This window comes from Mycetomoellerius zeteki, unplaced genomic scaffold (assembly GCF_001594055.1).
Source record: "Mycetomoellerius zeteki isolate Tzet28-1 unplaced genomic scaffold, Tzet1.0 scaffold149, whole genome shotgun sequence".
Taxonomy (NCBI): domain Eukaryota; kingdom Metazoa; phylum Arthropoda; class Insecta; order Hymenoptera; family Formicidae; genus Mycetomoellerius; species Mycetomoellerius zeteki.
In genome coordinates, this window is record NW_017256436.1 from 2,460,571 (window position 1) to 2,485,712 (window position 25,142).

The following is a 25,142-nucleotide window of genomic DNA, read 5'->3' on the forward strand; positions in this document are numbered from 1 at the left end:
TCTTGCATGATTCATATTTTTTCTTTTGCTTTTCACATTAGAGAGAAAAAGACAAAAGATAAATAGTGAAAGATATTGAGTTCTGGGATATGAAAAAAGAACAGGTCTGATGGATGCGTTCGATTTGGGCATTCGCATTCTGTAAACTTTATTTCATCTTCCTTCTGCATACGACGAATAATAAAGTTAGAATAAGAAAGAATGAAGCTTACAGGGCGTGAGCGCTCAAATCGAACGCAAGCATTCTCATGGCGCTGTCGCGGTACCGTTCACTCTCGTCGTACCAGCAATCTCCAGGCAGATCCGACGAGACGTGCGTTACGTTACGTAACGACAAGAGAACTTCGTTGATAATGAAAATGACTCGGGTTCATTGATAACTTATCAAGGATTCTTTACTGCTCGCGGATTCACGCGCGTAAAATCGCGCGTAAGCGCATAACGCGTGAAGTGGCAACGACGGCGTTCAAAGTGCGTGGCGTAGCTACGGCCGCAACGTCTAAAGTACGCCGCGAGGATGTACGTGGGCCGCGCACAGGCCCGCGCAATCGCCCGCACTTAGTCCCACGAGCAGCAAAGCGGCGAGCGGATACGTTGTCGGGTGCGAGTAGTCACCGTCACGTTCTTCTCGCACCGGTCCTACAACGAGCCTACGCCGATCCTACGCATGGACGGGAGCATGGAGCCGTCGACGGCTACGTATCTGGGTCTAGACCTGAGCACGCAGCAGGTAAAAATTACGGTAACGCGTGCTCGAGACACGCGCAGATTGACACGCGAAGGTTCGAGCGCATTCGATCGATTTGCATTAACATGTAATTCAGATAAACGAAATCGCCCGTGGGTTGATTGTGTATCTTGAAATGAGGTGAAAATGACAAAAGTGAATGAATTTATTAAAATATTTATAAGGCAATATTTTTTTGCGATAAAGTATTTTCACATTTACGATTCACATTGACATCTGATTAGTAATATTCTTATAAAGATACTTGGGAGAATAACTGATATAACTTATTTAAAATAAGAGAATATATAATAAATTCCAGAATCTCATTTAAATTTAAAATATACAATATAGAAGTCGGTAAAAAAAAACTGATATGACTTATTTAAAATAATAAATACTAAATAACTTTTATGATTTTTTTAATTTAAAATATATATTTTAAATAACTTTATTGTAAATATAACGGAGAGCTCTGCTTATTAGAGCATCAAAAATTGCCAATTTAATATTAGTCTGGTTTCACTCATGATTGCGTTTTAAGATCGAAAAATATTTCGGCGCGCAGTTTGCGGAATCAAATATGTATATAACTTCGCACAAAAATATTTAAACACTAAGCTTGGAGGATATAAGAATTCTCTTATTTATAACTAGATTTATCGATCAAATTCGTATCATATTATTTATAATTTTATTAATCAACATCTAAATTTGCTTATTTTTGTATTATTTTTACTTCATTTCAAGATACATAAGATGTTTTTCATTTAGCGACACAAATTAACTCAAGTGTCCTTTTATCTTTGTTATTTACTGAATGTCAAGGAAGATAAAATGATGTTTGTGTCGATTTGTGTCACCAAATGAAAAGCACTTCCAATTAATATCTTAGAGAGAAGCGGAACAGGAATGTTGCTATTTCTAAAACTATTTTAGGATTCCTTTCGAACTTTTTTCTAGAGGCATGATTTAAAGATCCTTACGATGTTTGTTGGCGCACTCGTGCGTAAGGATTATTTCGATGAGTTCCATTTGGAACTCGATCCAATCGTCGACGCGACGATATTGATACGATAGTATGTTTAGCACTTTAATTTGACGAGAATCTTGCGATTCCTTTCGTCCAGTTCGGAAACGAAACTCGGATGCTGTGAAGTGAAGTTTTTTTAATCCCGCATTAGACTGTACTAGAACTTTCTTTCTTGCTTTCACCAAGTTCAAACATATATTATATGTATGCAACTTTAAGTTCCAAAAATATACACTATTTCAGCTACAAAAAAATAGACTTATAAACACACACATAAAAAAAGGTTGTCCTTATTCATTAAGGAAAAAATAATGTCGGATATAATGTGATTTATTCTTTTACGTAATCGTAAAAAATTGGAGTCGCCAAAATTTCGATTCTCTAAAGCCCGTGTCACACTATGCAAGACTGAGGACTGCGAATTAGAGATTATTTAAACAGTCAAATATAATTTTAATTTTAATTCGTTATAATTAGCTGAATTCTAATTTTTAATTCTTCAATCTCTAATGCGTATGACACGGGCTTAAATATGGACGATCCTTCGTGAAAAAGAATTACGCGGGAAAATTTGCAATTATGCGTGATATTCTTTTTTTTTTCCGAAAAATTGCGATCGCACGAAGCATTTCAAGATTATTATATGCCGAACCGCAATGCACGCGATGCAAATCTCATTTCCTTAAGAAGAGTATCCCGGATGTTCCCTGGGAAAAAGTAACAAAAGCGCGATGGCTTTAAAACACATTAATTACCTGAAATGTATGTAAGCGTAATTTAAACATGAGCATCTTTGAAACTTTCCTTATATTTTACGACAGCGTCCATCCGCTTTTAATTCGATTGCTTAAATTCTTCCGTTAACCGTCACGCAATTCAATTAATAATCATTTCTTCGTCGTCAATGCCCCCATTCACTTCGCGATGTGATAACCTTAAGACGAGTGTTTACGAGTTTCATTAGCGTCGAATAAAGATGACCCGGGAGGCTGGGGTTTACTCGGCGCCCGCGTTAGGCCGTCTTAAAGTATGTCAATACGACAATTTATAACTGTTTCGTAAGGTATTCTACGCAGGAAACACGCGATCAAGTCAAAAGAAGAGTCGCGAGGCGCTCTGACGTCTTCAGGGGGGTCACTATTATCTAACAGCATGATAACACGAGTTTGTCGGCAGATAAAATGAGCACGGAAAAAAGACTGCGAAACCGTAAAAATGCAACGAAATAGAAATATTATGGCCGATAATTAACATCTCAAAGTGATTCTTTTACGACGTAAAAATTCGCACACCGCGGGATACAAGCATTGAGTTGCACATAAATAGTTTTATTGTTGTACTGTATATAACATATTTGAACTACACAAGTTTCTTTCCTTTTGAAGAGAAAAGAAAGAAAGATGAACTGGTGCAAAAGTTCAGCTAAAAAGAACAGGCCTAATGTATTATATTTGTAAAGATTTCTAGCGCAATATTATAATTGATATATGCATAATTCAGAGAATATAAAAAGACTAAATCTTTTAATAACTAACTTCTTACTATATATATATATATATGTATATTAAGAAAAATATGAAATAAAAAATAATACAAAGAATATATATACAATTTTTTTTACTATATATAACTCATGAAGGATAGTATTTTAATAAATTATAATTTCTCGAATGTTAAACTGAATTCATTAAATTATATTCAATTATTTTATACCATCGATATTATTGCTATTTATCCGAACGTACAATCACGTGAGAACTATTTGAAAAATCATTAGCCATGTTCGTTCAGACTAATTGATCGATTTGATTTCAGTTGAAAGCAGTGGTAGTTGATGATAATTTAGCCATTCTTCACGAGACCAGCGTGCAATTCGATAATGATCTACCAGAATTTAGGTATGATTAAAAAATCTCTAAATATAAGAATGTTATTTTGTGTTTTGTCTTCTTAGTAAAAGTCGAATTAGCTGCTCTTTCCATTGAACAAAATTAAAATTATAATTAAAAATTATAAAATATTTTCATATATTATAAAATATTTTTATATGTTTATATATATATATATATATTAGACGATGGATGACATGATAACAATGATTATCGCTGTACATTTATCAAGATATACACTGGCTAATTAGAAATGTCAGAAAACACTTGTGATATTCAACGATATAAATTAAGTTTATATAACAAGAGTACATTCCAACGTTGCAGAACTTACGGAGGAGTAATACGGAAGAAGGAAGAGTCACATGTTGTGGTGGTGCCTTCTCTGATGTGGGTTAAGGCCTTAGACATGATACTAGACAAATTACGCGTCTGCGGCGTCGATTTTAACAAAGTAGCAGCCGTTTCTGGTTGTGCGCAGGTGACAGCCGTATTCAAAATAAAATTAATTATTTTACAAATATGCCGTAGAGATAAACGTAAAGTATGCTTATTTGTACATTTTAATGGTACAAACAGCAACATGGCACAGTCTATTGGAGCAAAGGCAGCCGGAATCGGTTACAACGTTTGGACCCGATAAAATTTTTGCACGAACAATTCGCTACGTCGTTTTCCGTGACTCATTCACCCATATGGATGGATTCCAGTACGTCAAAAGAGTGTAGCGTTTTGGAGGAGATCGTGGGTGGCCCTCACGTAAGCATTACCCTCAATCGCTTGCCCGCGTGTAATAATACTGTATACAACATACGCAAAAATATACGCCAAAATATCTGGCGATATACGTTAAATTTTATATGAATGCATATTTATTGGCTAACATTAGCTTTCACAAGAATTTATTTCCGCGATGTGAAATTTTTTAAACGACTCACAGTTGTAACCATAGAACAAATTGGCTAAATTTTTAAAGTAATCGGCTTAAATTTAGTGTAAACAAGAGCTAACAACGTTTATCCATGCGGTGCTGTGATTTCAGAAATTAGCGGAAACAACGGGTTCACGAGCGTATGAGAGATTCTCAGGACCGCAGATTGCAAAAATAGCACGCACGAAGCCGGAAGCCTACTGCAGCACTGAGGTATTACCTATTAAAAACTCGTGGCTTCCTTCGAAAAAATGAAAACGGCAATCCGAGCGAGGTATTCGTTACGTATGACTACATTGATTGAATTGATTGAACTTTATTATACAATGGTTTATCGCGCGCTTATCTCATAAATGTGTTAGTTTTACAAAGTATTAATGCATAATATCGAATTTGCATTAACTCGCCATTGGTTTAACTCGCATTACGTTTGTACTTCCTTTTAACATTTCGCTTGACAGAAATAAAAGTTCCTGCGATGTAACCGCCGTGTGATTTGACGCCTCTAATTATATCACGATGATCGAAGCTATGCGTCATACGATTTGTGCCGCTTCTAATGCTTGGTTTATACTTCGGTCTTAATACTAAAATTCTAAAATTCAGTCAATAGGGCTGCCAGTCCTAATTGGTCCTAACTGAAATCAGTATTCCATTGGTGAATTTTAGGATTTTAGGGTTAAGACCGAAGCATAAATCAGGCATTAAACGTGTCTAAGGCTGTGTTAAGAATGTGTTATTATTTATATATGACTCATTCTCTTTTTCTTTTTCTAGAGAATCTCGTTAGTGAGCAACTTCATTGCCTCCTTGTTTCTAGGCGATTACGCACCTATCGATTGGTCGGATGGCTCGGGTATGAATCTGTTAAATATCCGTACGAAAGACTGGGATGATATGTTGTTGGAGGTAAAATGGCATTATATATAGTATGTTGTGTATATTTCCTTGTATGCTTAATGTACATATTTATAATAGACCTGCGCATCAGGATTGAGAGAGAAACTAGGTAACCCTGTTTCATCATATAGCGATATCGGGCCTATATCACCTTATTTCGTGGAAAGATTCAGTTTCAACGAAAAATGTAGGATAATCGCGTTCACCGGGGATAACCCTGGTTCCTTAATAGGTATGTAGTATTATTCTTACACTCAGCCACGATTTTGTTAATACGAACAACTTTAGGATATCCTGTTGTATTCACAATAAGAATGATACGTAGGTATGAGGCTAAATGAAGGTGATATCGCTTGCAGTTTAGGCACAAGTGATACCTTACTTCTATGGTTGAACAAACCTAAAACTATAACGGATGGTCACGTACTATGCAATCCAGTAGACGATCAGGCCTATATGGCGTTACTTTGGTAAGTATATATCTTTTATATCATGATTATTATAATATAAAAAAAAATAATTTTGTATTGCAGCTTCAAAAATGGTTCTTTGACGCGTGAAAGAATACGAGATGATGCTGCGCAAGGTAGCTGGCAGATATTCAATGAATTATTAGAAAGTACACCGCGAGGAAATTTCGGCAATTTTGCCTTATATTACGATATACAAGAGATCCTACCTTTCGTCATAGGAGATTATAGATACAATAAAGCCAATGACGAGATCTCTCGATATAGTTCAAAGGAAGTAGAAGTGAGAGCGTTAATCGAGGGTCAATTTGTCGCAAAGAGAGCATACGCTGAAGACTTTGGGTTTATCATCGGCAAGTAATTCTCTGCAAGCTACTCTTTTACGATCTTATCTTGCAAAAATTTCTTTGATAATTTTTCTTTTTATGAAGGCCGTAATACTCGGATAATTGCCACGGGAGGTGCATCTATAAATAAAGCTATATTACAAGTACTTTCCGACGTATTCAATTCGCCAGTGTACATCTTGGTAAATATATTATTATATTAATCCTCGTTATATTATTCATATTTAATATATACACAAAGATACGTCATATTTGTATAATTATGTCCGATAGGAAGCAGCTAATTCGGCTATGATGGGTGCGGCGTATCAAGCAAAACATGGTTTATTGCAAAATAATTGTAGCTTCAATGAAATTACACACTGCTTGCCAGAATTGACGCTGGTATGCCAGCCTTATGATGACGCCGAATCGGTAGGTAAAGTGAATTTTTGAATATTTTTTTATTATCACAATTGATTATATTAATGTTTTTAGATTTACAAGCCCATGACTGTACGTTATCGCAAAATAATAGATCAGATATTGAAGAAACGGAGTGAACAGAAGCATATATAAAAATCTTGTATATAACAAAATGTTCATGTATAAGAGGCCTCTTATACATGATATCAAAGTAAACACAAAACAACAGATCTATACTTTTTGAAAGAATTTTTCTATATATTTTCAAGTTATTTAGAATATTGAAATTTCTACAATGTACTTTTTTGTATTTAAAAAAAAAAGCATTTCATATATGGATAAGGATCGTATAATATTTTATACGAATGTATAAAAAATGATCTTACCCTCAACTTTAATTATAAATATACATTTTTAAAGATTTAAAAGTAAAAAGACGATTCCAATATATAAAACGAGAGAAAGATATATCCATGAAACATCTTGAAATAATTAAAAAATTATAGAAATTACTACTTTCATTTTGTGATTTTAATAAATATCAAAATATACTGATATGCATATATATCAGCCAATTTCAAAGTAAAGCATAATATTACACAAACACTACATACGATGCAAAAAAACTCAAGCTTAAATAAAAATTTTTTAAATATTTAATATAATTTCCTTTTATCAATCGATTTTATCAGTGTAAGAATTACTTTTTCCTACCACCTCTCTCCTTTGGCAACAGGTTGATAACATTACCTGAAGTTAAGTTATAATACGCAAGAGTATTGTTGTCTTTGAAGAACATTCCCTGGAAGCAAAAAATTATATTTACAGATATTCATATTTATTGTATTAATTCGTGTACAGGATGAAAAAAATTTATCAATGATCATTACCTCATACTGCAATTTTTGCTTTCCAGGTGGCATACCAATTTGCTCGTGAATAAGTGCTTTCATAGTCGCTACAGTATCGCTTATTTGTAAGGTAATGTTCAATGTTTGTCCGTTTAATTTCCATTCGGCCTTCTCTGTCATCATAGGTACAGCAATGTTAATTTGTACGGGATCCTAAAAAAAGATTATATATTTTTTTAGAAGTTCATCACTTAAACTTTTCAATAAATTAATGAACATTAATCTTTTCACCTTATTTCTAGCAAGGAATTGTTGCTCTGGAATTAATGAGTCCTCGGTTCTCAATTTCTTAGCCTGTGGCTCTTCTTCCAGCGGTTTACTAGCAGGATGTTTTAATCCAATCTTCAAAAAAAGAACAAAATTAAAATTAATTAAATCTTAACCCTCCCTTATGATAAGAGGATGCGATCACTGGTTTCTATTTTACAGAGCCCATGTGCTGTTTAACAGAAAAAGAAGTTTCATGATATATATTTTAACTTCTTTTTACCCATTTTGTTATATTGATTAGATCATTAGATGAAATATGAACAAAATAGCATTGGATCGCATTCAATCCTACCTTTCTGGATATCTTGAAAATTCATCTTACCATAGGAGAGAGAGAGTCAAAATATAATATAATAAATAATTCATGCAATTGTATTTTATTCTAAATTACTTACAGCAGATGTCATTGGCGGCTGTATTGGCGGTGGTGTTGGCATGAACGGTGACATTGCTGGAGCTGTCAGATTTATTTCATTAAGATTAGCTTTATATATAAAAATACAATAATAAAATGTATATTTGTCAAGATATATGAAAAAATTTCGTACTCATTAGAGGTGGTGGTCTGGGTGCCATAGGTGGCATAGGTGCCATCATCATCATCGGTGGTTGCGGCATCATCGGCTGAGGTATACCCATAGTAGGCATACTCATTGTCGGCGGTGGAGGAGGTTGAGCAGGTACTGGTATAGGCTTCGGTGCAGGTGGCTTTGGAGGTGCTTTCAATGTAGCTTGGGGTTTTGAAGCAGCAGCAGCCATATGGGAGAGTTCGGTCGCACGATTAACCGGTTTTGGACCAATCTTCTCTTTCTCCTCGTCAGGCAGAAGACCTTTGACCTTATGAATTTGATGAATCTGTTCTTCCAATGTAATGTTAGCTCGCGCGGCTCTCGTTGCTGCTTCCACACTCGAAGTATGACCGTCCCATGTGACTTTATCATCCTTCTTTTTGTCTTCTTCACCGATTTTCTTTCCAATCGCAGTTTCTTCGTCACCAACACCAAAAATATCAGTACGTCTCTCGGCGAGTTGTTTGAGACTTGCCTCGATTGCTGTGCCTGGCGCAAATACGGTTTCCTGTGCCAGTTTATCTAGATGTTTGTCTCTCTGTTCAACCCAGCGTGGATCCAACAATCCGATACGCATATGTTCTTGCACCTTACTAGCAGGAATACGTTCGCCAGTAATAGGCGAAATCAGGTACTCATCCGGAGCCGCGGGACGAGTAGTTTTAGTCGCTATTAAGAAAAATATTGAGTGAAATCTTGATATATTGGAGTAACCAAAAATTCTAATTAATAATTAGAGAACATCTTTACCATGTTGTTTTGGATCATATCCTTTCTTGACTACCACGTTTCCTGGTGTCGGCGGTAACGGAGGCGGTTGCATGCTCGTTTCTCGTGGTTTGGATTCTTTAGATTTATGAGTATCACCTGGTGGAGACACATCATCTTCATCACTAGAATCTTCCTCCATATCTTGTACCTGAATTATTAAGTCATAGTATAATACAAATATTTACATTAAAGCGAATTCATATCATGAATGATAATGAAATAAACTTACTTGATTATTATCTTTAGCACGATCGCCTTTCTCGTTTTCTACACGGGTCTGCGTTTCCTCTTCTGCGTCACTATCAATCTGCATCTCCACATCCTCACCATCTTCTATACGCTCCTACAAATATTTTTAATTCATATATTTATAACTAACAATTGCCGTATGATTCAGCATTTTAAATCTCGACCAACAAAGTAAAAATTTTAATAATACAGAAAGTCATGATCAAACCTGCATAAGGACGCGTGCGCCGACTTCATCCGGTGTCGTAGGCGCTGGGAAATTACCGACTTCAAATTGTTGATAGTCTACAGTTTCAACCACAACAAAATCATGCCAGTCAATTTGCGCATAAGCCACTCTTTCTCTTTCTAATTCCTCCTCCTCCTTACGTCTCTGTGCCTCCTGATATTTTAAATACTCGGCACGGTATTTCACCTGTTCCAAAATCTTATCCATATTGAGTGCTTCATCCTTGAGACGCGGCAACAAATCTTTCGGTGGAATCAATACCTATAGAAAACATTGAATTTGAAATTTTGTAATTAAATGAGAGAAATTCCTATATTCGATCAAAGCGATTCTTGGTGCTTAAATATTTCTACGTGAATTTATATACACATTTGAATCTACAAATTGCACGCCAAAATCTTTTTGGAAATTTTGGCTTTATAAATAATTTACATTAATCCTAAAATAAGACTATTGCTATTCGTTTACCTTGGTGTACTGCTCTAAAAGTTTAGTAAAGTACTGAAATAAGGAATGCTGAGGCCGCAGGAAATCAAACTGGAAATTTCTTTGCTCGCGATTCATTAAGTTGGTCAGAAACTGTCTTCCGTTACGTGCAACGAATTGAGCGGTTAGCTTCACAATGTCTCTGAAAAATAAAAGTTTTACTTAATTTAATAAAACGTAAAATATCAATTATCTATATATAAAGATTATTACATACAGATCCAAAGCAGATATAGAAGGAGGATCTGCAATAAATTCAAACTCGGTTGGTGGATCTTTAGGTATAAACGGTTGTTCGACTTGCTTCAGGATTTCCTGCTGTTTTTGATGTGCAGTAAGATTGATAGTTTTCCCAGGAACTGAGCCAATTGTAGGTTCCTGACCTTTTCCTTCCTTAAACTCTTTCACTTTGTGCTGATAGTAAGCGTGATAAGGATCACCGAAATTTAAGAAATTGAATTTTGGATTGCCTAATTCATTCTGTCTGATCCTGGATTCAAATTCCGGCCCATTCCTGGCCACGAAGCTGGCGGTTTTGTCAACGATATCTGAATTTCTGTGTAAGGAAAAATAAACGATTGACATACATCAAACAATATCGCAGAGTTAGTCAGCGTCACACAAAATACACTTATCTGTATTATTTCTAATTTTATTATTTTCTATATATTTTTTTACAAAATACACTTTCCACATCATTTTCCATCCAACCCTGTAATGATTATTAGTAAAACGTAGTTTTCATATTTTGATAACGTTCTTGGCAAAGGATACTTCTAACCTCAGGTGGTGGATAAATAATGCCCACAATCGGTTGCGACGAGGGAACATTGTTCTCCTCGTTTTCGGTGGCTGGCGGCTGCGGTATCGCAAGTTCTTGCGTAGGCATTTTGTTTGTAATCGATGTATTTACAGCAATAAATACACTATCACATAAAATTATTCTCACACCATCAAATAAATCGAATTTCTGCGAATTACAAATTGCTAATAATGCTAATGCTTGGAAATAGGAATCGCCATGATGGATATTTCTTCTTTCTGAAACATCTCTGTACGTCCACAAAATTTAGACATTGAACTACGTAACCAAAGTCTACGATTCTGTAGGTAATGTCTACGACTTCGAGGTTCTGTTTCGTGCTACGTCCACGATTTTGTGATTCTCTTTCGTGCTATCTGAAAGTGGAATAGCGTTAGTACTTTATGTTACATATTTTGTTAGATATTTTATAGATATTTTTCTGATAAATATTTATGTTTTACGTGAACGATAGATATTTTTCTTACTTGTATAATATTTCACTAATTCTGCATAAATTTCTTTTCTCTTACATTATGTATACATATTATGACGCATTATTTCAGAATGATAGGAGGAAGGAGCCATGTTACTTTTTGCAAGTTGACTATGCATGAAATTAGCAAAGTTAAATATAAAAATATGTAATAAGATATATAGTGTCACAAAATTACAATTTTTTTCTCTACAATTATCATTTCTATCGATAATTAAATCCGGACGATAGAGAACATTAAAATCAAAGTTTTAAATAAATATCGAGTATTATTTAGTTTTATCTACATATACTTATCCGCAAAACTAATATCACAGAGAAACCCTCTCTGCCAATATAAATTTGCTTACTTCACGCCGTACGCGATGAGCGATGAGTGACGAGCGATATCCAATGAAAGCTCTGCTTTTTCTCACGTGACGGTGTAAAACAGAGCTCTCATTGGATATCGCTCGTCGCTCATCGTTCATCGCGTCCAGTGTGCAGCAGGCAAATGTTCGGGAACGGTGGCGCCCTCGGACGGCCACCTCTGCCGGCTACGGTCGGCCATAATGCTCCGTCGTAGCGGTCGCAGACAGTCGCAGATGGCTACGTAAACGTACAATAACCGGTTTCGGAGTATAATCGCAATTAAGATAATCGTGCTACGCATTGTCATTGTCGATTTTTACGTTTATTCGTGTTTTCTCGTTTTGTATCGTGGGTGTCGCGCATTGTGACATTCTCACCGTCTTTCTCTTGTTTTCGATATCGCGTCTCCTCGCTGCGAACTGCCTCTCCCCGTTGCTCCGTTGTTCCGGTACACATATCTGCTAGCCGCGTCCTAACCCGATCGCGGGGAAGTCGCCGAAGATGAGCGCTAACAATGTGCAGGCGCTCTTCGCATGCTCCCGGTGTTTCTCCAGGCATCCTTTCGAGGACCTTTCACCCGGACAACAGTTGTGCAAGGTACGTACACCGCGTGCTATATCTGTTCTTCGCGAGCGTCTGTTCACGAGGGTCCCTTGTTCTCGAATCAACGCGATGCATTGAGAAAATTTTAGAAGACTCCTTATGTCAAATTGAAATCGTTGCGGAATATAATAATCTATCACGTGCTTTAAGAGCGAAGTTCTGTTTTTCGATAACATTTTCCGTCGCGTTTGAAAAACGTGAATTTTGTGTAAATACGTTGTATATGTGTGCATAACTGTGAAGAAATTTCAAGTACGATTCAGTAGACTATGTATTATCTTTATGTTTGAATATTTTTAGTTCTTTGTTACGTTGTTCTATAAAACGTAATTACTTGCGAAAAAATACTATTCGAATTAGGAAATTTAACATAAATAAGTGAAAAAGGCCGTGTTCGATCAAAGCGAGTCTTTATAATAATATTTTGTACAAATTTTACAATTTCCAGTTCAATTCAAATAAACTGAAACAGGGGAGGGGGACAATTTGAATTTTTAAGATGATATTTTTTGCAATCATGGTGTTCAGCGATCCTCGAATATCCTTGGATCCTGGAATTATACTGGAATTGATAAATGTTCAGTATGATGCCGCACACTCCGAGTTTCTTGTAATTTTGTAAATTTGTATTTTCATGTGTAGAGTATATTCCGACAAGGAAAATTATCGCTCAAGTTTCGTTTTTTTATTATTTTTTTTCAAAGTTTTTTGATGTCGGTAAGTTGGAAAATGATAGTTTAATGATATTTTACAACAGTGTGTTGTAAAATGAGAGCGTGAAAAAAGAAAGAAATAAACAAAGTTGTTTGCAGGATATAAGTTCTCTCTTATGGCCCGTCTACAATGCAGTAGTAAGCTTGGCTTAAGAAGAGTAAGAAATTGACCAATCACAGTCGATTATTCTTTTCACAATCGACTGTGATTGGTCAATTTCTTACTCTTACTTCTTAAACCAAGCTTACTTCGCATATTGTAGACAACGCCTTAGGGCGGTATTCATAGTTCGTTCTTATTTCAAGGGTGTCTTAAGACACTAATACGGCCCTCTGATTGGTTCGTAATTTCTTAAGACTACCTAATGCCTGGTTTAGTCCGGATCCTAATTTGAATCTACAATAGGTATTTTAAGCCTTAAGCCGTAAGAAATTGACCAATTACAGTCGAATTCGAGGAGAATAATCGACTGTGATTCACCCATTTCTTACGGCTTAAGGCTTAAAACACCTATTGTAGATCTGGGGTTACCCCGGATACTAATTTGAATACAAAGCACATAATATTGCGCGAATCGATGAAAATCAATTAAATAATGAAAATTAATCGATGGATAAATCCTGGAAAAACCAGGATTTTTACCTGAAATTATCCTTAAATTGACTAGCCAGATTTTGCTGGACATCATGGCAATAAATTCTTTAATCACAATATAAAAAGGAAAGAGCTAATGATAATTATATTTAGTCAATAAACAAACGTTGCTACTTTTAACGAGATCATTTTCAATGTTAATTGTTTTGATTTTAATCTGTGAGAAAATTATCCACAACTGCAGTAATATTAAATTATTTGTCAATTTAATTTATGATATTCAAGTTAATTCAATTGTAATAGTCCAGCTTCAACTTAAGACTGTATTTCAAGATTTATAAATAATTGATTGATTTGTGGAAATTATAAAATTTACACAAAATAATAGACATCAAAATCTGTTTTGATCAAATGTGATCTTGTTCGCATATTTGTATTGAACATTTTTCGGTCAATTTTCATTTAATATTGTTCAAAAAATTTAAGAAATAAAGCTTGAAAATAAATTTTTAGATTCTTTTGCTAATTTTTTTTTATAAATTATTATCTTATAGTATTAATTTATTTTCTTATAAATTATTATCTTTGTTTAAATATTTCTTTATATTGTAAATAAGTGCAAAAAAGCTGACAAAGATATTGTTAAAAGAATATGAAAAATTAACTCTGCGTGCGAACCGTGAGTTTTTCAAGGAACAGTCAAATTTCCCTATGTATTTTGCTAAACAAACAATATATCTGAGTTTAAAACAATTTATAATTTGAAGTAGAGATATAAAACAATAAAAGAAATTTTTTGCCGATTTTACACAACTGACTTATTAGATGCTGGCATAAATGACTCGCGGTTCACGCGACGTTGGTGAAAAACAATGATTCACCCACAGGGTTAAAATAGAAATACTTGATAAATTAGCAATATTATATTTCTAGTAATATTTAAGAAAAAAAATTGTTCATATAGGAATGCAGAGGAGCCTTTCCCGTAGTAAAATGTACATACTGTAGGTCAGAATTCCAGCAAACCATGTAAGTGTGAAAACAAATCACTTTTGTTCTTATAAAAATTGCTAATAAAATGGAATAAATATTATTGTATTGCTTCAATTACTTTCACAGAAAGGGTAACACAAGCACCATATGTAAAAAATGTGAGCAAAATGTAAAATCCTATGGTAAGCCATCGGCTTGCGAGTACTGCAATACCATTGCTGCGTTTATCGGTAGCAAATGCCAACGGTGTACAAATTCGGAAAAACGTTATGGACCGCCGGTTACGTGCGAGCAATGCAAGCAGAAGTGTGCCTTTGATAGACAGGATGAAGATAAGAAGGTAACGCAAAGACAATGTGCTGCAAAGACAATATACTCCTAACTTTCAATATTCGAAAAGGACCATTTCTAGCTGTATAATATATATATATATAAAAAAACCAGATTTTATATTGAAATCTATTATCTTCTTCCTCTAATATCATTTTTCTTTTTTTTTGCTTATATGCTTTGAATAACTCGCTCCCACTCCTCTGAAAATACATATGAATACATAACTTACATTTCCTAAATCTCGTATTCTATGAATTACTGTAATGTGATTACATTTTTATTCTTATTTTTTAGATTTTTTAGATTTTTTAGATTTTAATGCTCGAGGTGTTCTTTAAATAACAAATATGTTCTATGAAAAGATTATGCATAAGACAAAATATGTGATAAATTTTTAGTGAGTTATATAAAAATACACATATTCTTTCATAAAAGACTGTAAATACAATACTTTGTGATCCTTGTTGTTCTGAATAATCGATAGTAGCTGTGTATTCTGATTTGCTACAATATTTACATTTTCCGAGTCCATATATTTGACTTCCTGTCACGACTTCTTTTCTTTTTTTAGAGAGCGAATAAGCATCAAGTATAATTTCTACAACTAAGACCTAGCTCTCTTGTTGGTACATGGTAATGAATCTACTCTATTGCAATGCTACTTAATCGGTTACGGTGATGTTTTGGTTTTTAGGTAGATGGCAAGTTATTATGTTGGCTGTGTACACTGTCGTATAAACGAGCGTTGGCGAGGACAAAGCAATCGAATGCAGAAAGAAGAGCGCATATGAAATTGGCGCAACAGCGGGCCGCGAAGCACAAAGAACAAAAGTAATTATGCAAATTCGTAATATCACAAGGTAACTCTGTGCTCGGTAGCTTTAATATTGTATGTACACCACAATTTCTCGAAACATGTTTCATGCGAGGTGTAATATTAAACACACGTTTTAAATTTTATTCGAATTTCTCAATTACATATCTCACATTTTTCTCGTAGACTGAAGGGCCACAATAAAAGACCGCACAGAGTCGATGTGACAAAGTTGCCGCCACAATCAGAAGGTGGAGACACAAATGGTCCCATTCCTGCAAAAGCAGCGCGAATGGTCGGCGTGCACGATCCTCACGATCCGAACAGTTCGGATCACGTGGTAGCGGTTACACAACTCAAAGAGAAGATAGCGAATCTTCAAAAGCAAATCAGCATAAAAGAAAGCCAATTATTAGCAAAAGATAGACAAGTGAGTAGATTTTCCAGAAGTTTTTGAATAAACGATAAAACAGATACATACATGACTGACATTTTGATTACAGATCACTGAACTCAAGGCAAAAAACTTTACGTCCGAGACGGAACTTCGCAATAAGATGAAAGCATCGGAGAAAGAGTACGAGACAAAAATCTCTAACATGCAGCACAAGATATCTAGTTTATTGAAAGAAGTAGCATCATTATCGAAAACGTCCAAGCGAGGTGATAGGGTGGCTGCTACCAAGACGGAAGCTGGGACCAACAGTGGGAGTGGAACAGACAGCCCCGTACCTTGATAAAGTAGGTATATTTGATTTCCATCGTCGTCTTCAGGATGTTCGCATTTTAATAACGTATTAAACAAAATCGCGATTGCGATTTACGAAATATATGAATGAAATTTCGTCCTCTGAAATCGTTTATAAATGAAAAGTTCCTTTTTTCCGTATTGTTTCCAGAGAATTGGTTAGCTGTGACAACATACTCAAATGATTATACCCGTGTAAATCATGTGATTATGCATCTATGCATATAGTTAATTGTTTTCATTAACAAGGCAAAATTGTATTATTTTTCTAATTACTATAGGAATATATATTATTCTCTCAATACGCATCCAAGAAAGATCGTACTAGCATCTCCGTTTAGGGGAGATCGATTACGCGAGTGTAAAACTTATACATGATAATTTAAAGATACACTGTTAAAAATATTATGAAATTTCGTATACTTTTTAAGTTAGACAAGTTGAATTTATTTTTATTAGGGATCGGATCATAAAATTACCGGATACCGGATATCAGATATCTGGATAGAATGTAACACGAATATCCGGTATCCAGTCGGATATCCGAGAAGGCAATTTCTTCGAGTCGGATATCCGACATTTTCCGGATATCCGACCGGATTTCGGGAAACTGTCTCTTCTAAAAAAAAAAGAAAAAAAGGCTGTAAAGAAAATATTATTTTGCAACAATGTATGAGATATTAATATGGCATTATGAATATACATACTTATTTCTAAAACATTTGTATAATAACAAATCAATAATTTAATGATATAAAATTTCAACCCCGAATATATCTCCGGATACTAATGATATTTGACTATTCGGTCGGATAGTAAAAGTGCCGGATAATACCGGATACTAGATACTTTTCAGATATCCGGTGCATCCCTAATTTTTATAACATAACATTAAATTTAATTACATTACATTTTTATGTATTTCTAACTGAAAAGTATATTTGTGTAAAAGTATATGTACATGAAATTTAATCTACTTTTCCTAAAATTTTATGAAATTTAATGTACTTTCCATAAAATCTTATGTGGATTTGCATGAAATTTAATGCATACATTCATTACAATGTGTATTTTAGTGTTATTAAGTGTAATTTAGTGTAATTTAATTTTCAGTTAAATCATTTCATTACTTTTCAGTTACTTCATAACCACAAGCTTTCTTTACATGTTACTTCAATTCATAATAAAATTTCTAACAGTGTAGCTTTCTTCCTTTTTTACTTTTCGGCGACTACCAGTTTTGTGCGATTTGTTCGCCGAAGGTACCGATTTTTATAGCAAAAGACTAGTGAAATTTAAATAACACAAATTAAATCTTTCTTTTTGCCATGAAGCAATGCAAATTTATTGTGGAAACTTTGAGGCAAACTCGGATTGATTGTAGACTCATGTGGAAACAATAAGTGACAGCGTATAGGTGTGGCATTTTATTATTTATGATGATGTAAATGATATTGAATCAGGAAACAATGATCTGTAGATCAATTTACAATAAAAGCTGAAAAACTTATTGTCCTATGGTTCCATATATCCAGTTGATGTCCATATTCAAGTCGTTGGTTATTTTTTTCCCCCTCGTGTGTGATCGTTATTGAACATGATTTCTGTGTCACTTCAAGTATCATTATAATAATATCAGATTTTATATAACAAGATGTGTAGGTATGGTAGTGATATGTGCATATAAATATCCAACAGCCATATATTTATTCTTTATTTTAAGAAACAAATGCTAATTGAGCATTACCTATTCAATAATTATAATGATAATAAATGCGTAACAATTTCACTATATATATATATATATATTTATATATGTATACGAAGTGTAAGGATAATTAACATTTAATTTATAGTCGTTTAAATACGTACGAGCGCGTGCACGCGTACGCGCGCGTGTGCGTGCGTGCACGGTACAGTTGGATCGTTATCGTTTAATTATTACGAGATGATAAGAACTAAATATTGCTTGTTTGTTTTTGAGGCGATTAATCGCTCTCGCTTGTCGCTTCCTCTCGTTATTTCACTACTTTCAGCGTATATATTTACATGGTCTTCACCGTTTGCCTTTTTACGCGCTGTGCCGTGTGCTGCTCCCTCTTCTCTCATTCTCAATGTCTCGTTATTAGCTTTTCAAAGTCCTAAGCGCCTAAGTTTCTCCTCTAGCTCCGTTTTAACTTCGTTATTTGTAATAGTGTTCTCAAAATACAGGCAAGGCGGGGAATCGAGACAATATACAGAATGACACTCGGTCGTGAAGAACGTCACCAGGAATCGCGACCGATATCACCAAAGGAATTTTCATTATTGCTTGCGATGCGATATTATTGTGTAACCATTTTCGAATAAAAATGTTTCCTAGGTCGCTTCTATTTCGTCTTTCATCTCTTGCGCTTTCAGTGTCATTCTATAAGATGGACGTCTTACAGACTGACACCGAGAACACGAGCACAAATTCCTCATACAACATTCGAGGAGTTCCTGGAATGTAATCTCTAGCATACTATCGCTGTAGCATACGTTATGTTGTACAGATACTTTTTCACTACTCGACATCCCGTAGAATGCCCGCGAGTCGTCCACGTTGCCTGGTTATTAAAGGGTATCAACAAATCAGTGTAAAGGCCTTGTGAATCTACGATACATCGTTTGCGAGTCCAGTTTGAACGCTCGTTAAACTTATTACGGTATAATTGCCGGGACAGTCGAGGAAGAACTTTTCGTTCGGTTCCCGGCGGGCAGGTAGTGAATAGTATGAGGGTAATAGGTAATTTTCGGAGTATGGAGAAACGAGGGTCATCAGTTTCGTAAAGATCTCGCACGCGAGCACCGCGGTTTCGGCATAAGGGTGAATGGTGAATATGGGTGATCGCGTATGCCCGCTACGTCCTGAAAGGATTCAGCTAAAAACGGATTTCTTTGGATTCAAAATTGTTTAGCGTCGCAACGTCGGACGCGAGGGGAGATTTTTGCGGAACCGAAGCCTCGAAGGATCTTGCGAAGGAAGCCGAAATTTAGAAACGATGATGTAACACACTCCTGCATTCTTGAAAATCGCACACTCTCTCGCTCTCGCACTCTCTCACTCTCTTTCGCTCTTTTTCCCTTTCTCTCTCGCTTCGCACGGAATCGTATCGCGATGCACGTTACTCTTTAAAATCTCACAAACGCTCGATAGCCATGTGTATATCAGTCTGCGATACGTCCTTTAGATTAATTATTTTTACAGAACGACGACTCGGAGGTTCTCGATCTCGTTTAAAAATTCTTATCGTTCGTTTAAAAATTTGTATCGTATTGTTAAAAAATTCTCTCGTCTCCCCGTGTTTTGCGACGACGAAACCTTAGAGTCGTCCCTCAGTAAGAAGTGAATTGTTTCGCACTACGTACGGTAAGCTGCGCTTAGAATTAACTCGTTCGACCTAGCTTAGCATTAATGGAAGTTATGAATTCGCCGAATTTGCATAAAATTAATGGAAGCTGCGAGAAAGAAGAATAGCATTTTCGACGATTCGTTAATTCTAACTTTTACTTTCTTGTGCTATGTATAGGAAGCACAATGTGATCGAAGAATCGATTCGCGCACGCAATATTTGATAATCATTGCCGCGAAGATTTTATTCGACTTCGAAATACATATTTTTCTTAAGAAACGTCGCAATTGCACTAGTATTTTTTTCAAGACATTTTGACTAGATTTACTATCATAATTTCTGATTTATACAGACGATTGTCCTCTCTACCTTCAAATTTTGATCATTTAAAGCTATAAATATTTTCATCGAAACGTACGATGAAAATATAAAGAAATATTTTTTTTCGCGATCAAAACTTATAATTTATCCAAAATATATTTTTCTTTAAATTAATGGACGTTAAAGAAAGATTCAGCATAGCTGAAATAAATAAAAATTACATGCAAATAAATAGATATTAGCATGGATGCTAATAAAGACAGTAACATTATAAATACGTATATAGTATAATATTTATCGAGAACCGAAAAATATGCAAATAATAAGCGCGATTAAAAATTTCAGTGCACGATTCACATATAACTTTTATCGCGATTAAAATCCGAGAAGAGCCAAATCTCGTTATCATAATTACACTGTGATCATAATTACGCTATACGAAATTCTCGACGTAAAATTTTGATAAATATTAATCTCGTAAATCTAGAATTTCTTAGGAATGCTAAAAGAAAAGGACACTTTCAAAGTGCTAACAAAGTTGTGTGCCGATCGTGTTCAAAACACGAGTCGCACGAGTATAATAGAAGCGCACGTCGACAGTTTCAACGTCTTTTTACACATGCGTCAATAAATTAATATCATTAATGAAATCTCTAATATAAAATTTACTTCGCAAAAGTTAACGTAAAGCGCAGTCTACCGTCCGCCAACGGATGACGACGGTATGCACGCATGTATGTGCGTATACACGCAAGTACACATACGCATATACATGTGTACACACGGATGTATATACACATATATAGGTATATATATTTATATGTATAAAGGTATTCATAAATTAGAGCTCCTTATATTACTTCTTTTTAAATTATCGAATAAGAAATAATAATAATATTAATATATATACAGGTACAGGTCTCGTATAGTTGCAGTCGTGTCGTCACTAATTGTTCGAGTCTACTTGTTGTTGCTCCTTGTTGTTGAGCGTTCGCTATTACGCGAACATTAATTATGACGGGTGCCGACAAAATCCGCCATTTTACACACGGGCCTACAATTTTAGCACGTCGAAGACCGCACGAAATTTCGTTTTAAGAATTATACCTGTAATACATTTAAATTTTTGCAATGTAATTAACGCCGTGATCATTGCAATCTTCTGAAAGTATACATGTAGTAAAATCTTGCTAAATTACAATTATAAAAAATGGACCTTTTTTGCAACCTGAATAAACGAAGTGTTTACCGATGGACTTTTGTTGAACCGCTGAAAACGAATCTGGCCGCGAAATTGACTTAACAAGGGTTCCGAAAAATTAAATGTGCCAAAATTGGCATTTTTAGCCATATATTTACTATTTTTTGCGGCCAAAGTAAATTTTTTTTTCAATTTCGTTTGCACCACTTTAAAGTGCTATTTTTTATCTATTTGTGTCATTGGAAATTCATTGTATCGTCACGGTGTGTCTTCGACGTGCAATTCCAAAATGCATTGTGGAAGAGTAATTGAGAAACCCGATTTTGGTACCGTTGCTTATGCGACTGTTCTTTCTATTTCTCTTGAAATGGCAGTATTACGATCTTATTAAGCAATTAAACCTAATTATTTTGAACACCATTCTCTCTTTCGTTGATAACGCTACGATAGAAAAAATATAGAAACGAGTATTTACAAGGATAATTTACAAGGAAGGAACTTTATGCGCGTTTCTAGACAGAACTTCGTCAGCTTTTCTAGAAAAAATCCATCTTCCCTTTTTTTCATATCGTCTTCGGTATTAAAACAACAAAGTTCAAAGTGTCCGTTAAAAAATTAGGCGGTTGTTGATCAATCGATTAAACTTCTATTGTGCAATTAACGATGATCGATCATTTTACGGATTAATTAATAATTTCTCATTATTTTTTGAGAAATTATTCATTAATCGTCTCAAATTTTGATGAAATATGATCGAAGAAAAATAAATTAAATTAAATAATTAAAGCCTGGAATATTTTCTTTATTTCTAATATCATTCAAATTTAACTTCCAAAGTTATTCTAATAAAATTCAACATCAAAATTATAACAATTAATAATAATAAAAGTAATGAAAAATAAAATAAATAAAATTTTTAAATATATTATTTCATATTATTTTAGTATTATATATTTTTGATTTCCAGGATATACAATTATATTGGTGTACAAAAAAGTTCTGAGCTTTAGATTTCATACAACCGAAATAACAATTTAAATTTTATATATCTTCCCGCCCTTTTGCGGTTTTAAAGCGTTAACATTTGGCCTTCTAAAATGCCATACGGTTTGGCGTTTGATGCACATAATCTCAAAAATCAGTAGTGTTCACGATGGCAATAACAAAAGAGCATATTCGATTTTCCGTCCACTTCGCGTTTCATCTGAAGAAAAATGCTGCTGAAGCCACTGCAATGATTTGTGCTGCATATGGAGAGAACGCTGTAAGTCATGCTACATGTAAAAGATGGTATCAAAAGTTTCGCCAAGGAGATTTCAGTCTTAAATATGAATCGCGTGCTGGACGCCCTGAAAAGATTGAAACGGACGAATTGCAAGCATTGCTGGATATAAACTCTGCGCAAACAGCTTAGCGTTACGCAGCAAGCCATTTCCGTACGATTACGTACGATGGGAAAGGTTCAAAAGGAAGGCAGATGGATTCCGCATGAATTGTCCGAAGACAACAAAAATCGACGGCGTGACACTCACTTTGCTTTCAAAGTTCCGGAAAAAAGATTTTCTGCACAAAATCATTACAGGCGATGAAAAGTGGATTCTTTATGATAACCCTAAACGTAGAAAATCATGGGTTGATCCTGGTCAACCTTCGACATCGACGCCAAAGCCCAATATCCACGCCAAGAAGGTTTTCTCACACTCTGTATCTGGTGGGATTGGAAAGGTGTGTTGTACTACGAGTTGTTACAACCGGGTGAAACAATCACGGCAGACCGCTACCAACAACAATTGATCAATTTGAGCGATGCATTAGAAGAAAAGAGGCCATTTACTGGCCAAGGACGTCGTAAAGTGATCTTGCTTCATGACAATGCTCGACCACATGTTGCGAAAGCGACTCAGGACCATATCTTTGCGTTAGGCTGGGAACTTCTTCCGCACGCGGCGTATAGCCCAGACATGGCGCCTTCCGATTACTACCTATTCCGGTCGCTGCAGCATCATTTGGCTGATACACATTTCGTGAGATTAGAAGAAATATGAAAATGCATTGATGACTTTATCGCTTCGAAGCCGGTGAGTTTCTATCGTCAAGGAATTCGTAAGCTACCCGAAATATAGCAAAAGGTCGTTGATGCAAACGGAGAATATTTCGCTGATTAATATTTTTTCGTTTGTTTTTGAATAAAGATTGAATTTTACAAAAAAAAGCTCAGAACTTTTTTGTACACCTAATAGAAAAATTTAATTCTCAAATTAGATTATGAAAGAAAATATTAATAGAGAAATCTATGAAAATTATTTTATCGTTTTAAAAATCCACCATAATATTTCATCGAAATTAAAAAGAAGAGCTTGCGAATATTTCTCGTGCGACACTATTTGCAAAAGCTCTGTTCTTTACTGCCATTCCAGAGAAGGAAAGCTCCCATGTCCATTCTCTTTTCTGTCGCGAGCAACTCTCTTACGTTTCCACGATTGCATTTTGCATTCGAACAGAAGGGGGCTCATACCCCATCATGTGACTTATGTATTTATGTAACATTGTGATGTACTTATGTACACTCGATAATGTGTGGTTGGGACGTTTCTATGACGCTCGGCCGACCCACGGAATTTTCCAGGTTGTGGAGGGACGTGGAGTGCGGGCCATGTGTCGATCCATGCCTGTCGTAATTATCAATGTGCTCCAACTCGCATTCCTTGGGTATATTTCCTGCAAGAATCATTGCTCATCCAGCGTTATCCTTATCTCCTTATCTAATGCCTAGCGTGTTTATTTCGCTTTTGAATAATCGATCAATTCTTTCCGACATTCTAAATATGTCAACAAACTTGCCAATTAATATATTGTGAATGTTTTAATGAATTTTCTTTACGATTATCTTAGCAACGTGCATATAAATAGTTCCTTTACTTTGACTTATCGAGAGTTCGTACTTACCAACATTCATATCAGGGCCGTACTCGTAATACGTCGGCGAACCCACGGCCGCGGCGAGCGCGAGCTCGTCCTCGATGTTATTTGGTCTGCAGCTCGTTGTCTTCCAGTGAGTTCTGAGGCCGCTCGCGCTAATGTATTTTTTATCGCAACCTTGGCAGGTGTAGGGTCGTTCGTTTGTATGTAACCTCTTGTGCAGTTTCAAATGAACGAATTGGGTAAACTTGGCGGGGCAAAGGTCGCAGGCGTACGGCTTTTGACCAGAGTGCAGTCTAAGGTGGGTCTTTAGGTTCGAGGTTGAGCTGAACCTCTTTTTGCATATCTCGCATTGATGCGGCTTTTCACCTATAGTATTTGATAAAAATGTACAAATATATTATCTAAAACATTTGGCGGTAGACAATATCTTGATCGAACTCTTGATGATTAAGCAAGTTGTATCTATCATGACAATTGTTATCTCCTTTGTATTTAGGAAATGTTGCATTCGGATGTAAAGAAAAGAATCGAGAATTTTTATTATGTATATATTAATTAGTTATTCAGTTATAACGTTATATGATATTACGATTCGCAATATAATGTCTGTTAGAGTTTTGTACACAAGGGATATACGAAAACGGAAAGTAATTATTAATAAAAAAGTTTAAAGAGTAATATATAAATTA

General features: G+C 35.2%; 4 protein-coding genes across 6 annotated transcripts in view; 2 read left to right on the forward strand and 2 right to left on the reverse strand.

Moving 5' to 3' along the window:
- The first annotated feature begins 291 nt into the window (after window positions 1–291).
- Window positions 292–6,944, forward strand: LOC108720237 (xylulose kinase). Its single transcript, XM_018444127.1, has 12 exons — window positions 292–730; window positions 3,576–3,658; window positions 3,977–4,130; window positions 4,229–4,408; window positions 4,692–4,793; window positions 5,358–5,489; window positions 5,559–5,712; window positions 5,806–5,950; window positions 6,014–6,303; window positions 6,382–6,479; window positions 6,571–6,711; window positions 6,775–6,944. Exons 1-12 carry the CDS (start codon window positions 668–670, stop codon window positions 6,853–6,855), a joined length of 1,623 nt encoding a protein of 540 aa, XP_018299629.1. The 5' UTR covers window positions 292–667; the 3' UTR covers window positions 6,856–6,944.
- Window positions 6,945–7,402: 458 nt separating this feature from the next.
- Window positions 7,403–11,210, reverse strand: Sf3a1 (splicing factor 3A subunit 1). Of its 2 annotated transcripts, none has more exons than XM_018444122.1 (11): window positions 10,962–11,210; window positions 10,405–10,735; window positions 10,170–10,329; window positions 9,681–9,962; window positions 9,453–9,566; window positions 9,203–9,371; window positions 8,432–9,121; window positions 8,279–8,340; window positions 7,845–7,955; window positions 7,593–7,766; window positions 7,403–7,504 (listed from the first exon to the last, which is right to left on the reverse strand). In XM_018444122.1, the coding sequence occupies exons 1-11, from the start codon at window positions 11,074–11,076 to the stop codon at window positions 7,403–7,405; spliced, it is 2,310 nt and encodes a 769-aa protein (XP_018299624.1). In that variant the 5' UTR covers window positions 11,077–11,210. The 2 variants fall into 2 exon arrangements, with proteins under 2 accessions (XP_018299624.1, XP_018299623.1); XM_018444121.1 differs by having other exon boundaries at window positions 10,405–10,743; window positions 10,969–11,091.
- Window positions 11,211–12,044: 834 nt separating this feature from the next.
- LOC108720252 (protein FAM76A) lies at window positions 12,045–17,189 on the forward strand. Its single transcript, XM_018444148.1, has 7 exons — window positions 12,045–12,433; window positions 14,712–14,776; window positions 14,867–15,080; window positions 15,768–15,904; window positions 16,074–16,317; window positions 16,391–16,628; window positions 16,787–17,189. The coding sequence occupies exons 1-6, from the start codon at window positions 12,338–12,340 to the stop codon at window positions 16,622–16,624; spliced, it is 990 nt and encodes a 329-aa protein (XP_018299650.1). The 5' UTR covers window positions 12,045–12,337; the 3' UTR covers window positions 16,625–16,628; window positions 16,787–17,189.
- A 6,741-nt stretch (window positions 17,190–23,930) lies between these two features.
- The window catches only part of Blimp-1 (PR domain zinc finger protein 1), a 38,819-nt gene continuing 37,607 nt past the window's right edge, over window positions 23,931–25,142 (reverse strand). For both annotated transcript variants that reach the window (XM_018444400.1, XM_018444401.1), the window contains exons 7-8: window positions 24,478–24,819; window positions 23,931–24,249 (exon numbers count right to left, since the gene is read on the reverse strand). In XM_018444400.1, coding sequence (XP_018299902.1) covers window positions 24,089–24,249; window positions 24,478–24,819 — 503 coding nt within the window. In that variant the 3' untranslated portion in view covers window positions 23,931–24,088. The remainder of the gene's footprint in view (window positions 24,250–24,477; window positions 24,820–25,142) is intronic.

Excerpts from the sequence above, each read along its gene's own strand:
- LOC108720237 (XM_018444127.1), top strand. The coding sequence starts at position 668 with ATGGACGGGAGCATGGAGCCGTCGACGGCTACGTATCTGGGTCTAGAC. Across the intron at positions 731-3,575 it reads TAGACCTGAGCACGCAGCAG|TTGAAAGCAGTGGTAGTTGA; the intron begins GTAAAAATTACG and ends ATTTGATTTCAG. Across the intron at positions 5,713-5,805 it reads TAACCCTGGTTCCTTAATAG|GTATGAGGCTAAATGAAGGT; the intron begins GTATGTAGTATT and ends AATGATACGTAG.
- Sf3a1 (XM_018444122.1), bottom strand. The coding sequence starts at position 11,076 with ATGCCTACGCAAGAACTTGCGATACCGCAGCCGCCAGCCACCGAAAAC. Across the intron at positions 10,736-10,961 it reads TCCACCACCTGAGGTTAGAA|ATATCGTTGACAAAACCGCC; the intron begins GTATCCTTTGCC and ends ACAGAAATTCAG. Across the intron at positions 9,122-9,202 it reads ATATGATCCAAAACAACATG|CGACTAAAACTACTCGTCCC; the intron begins GTAAAGATGTTC and ends TTTTCTTAATAG.
- LOC108720252 (XM_018444148.1), top strand. The coding sequence starts at position 12,338 with ATGAGCGCTAACAATGTGCAGGCGCTCTTCGCATGCTCCCGGTGTTTC. Across the intron at positions 15,081-15,767 it reads GACAGGATGAAGATAAGAAG|GTAGATGGCAAGTTATTATG; the intron begins GTAACGCAAAGA and ends TTTGGTTTTTAG. Across the intron at positions 15,905-16,073 it reads GCGAAGCACAAAGAACAAAA|ACTGAAGGGCCACAATAAAA; the intron begins GTAATTATGCAA and ends TTTTTCTCGTAG.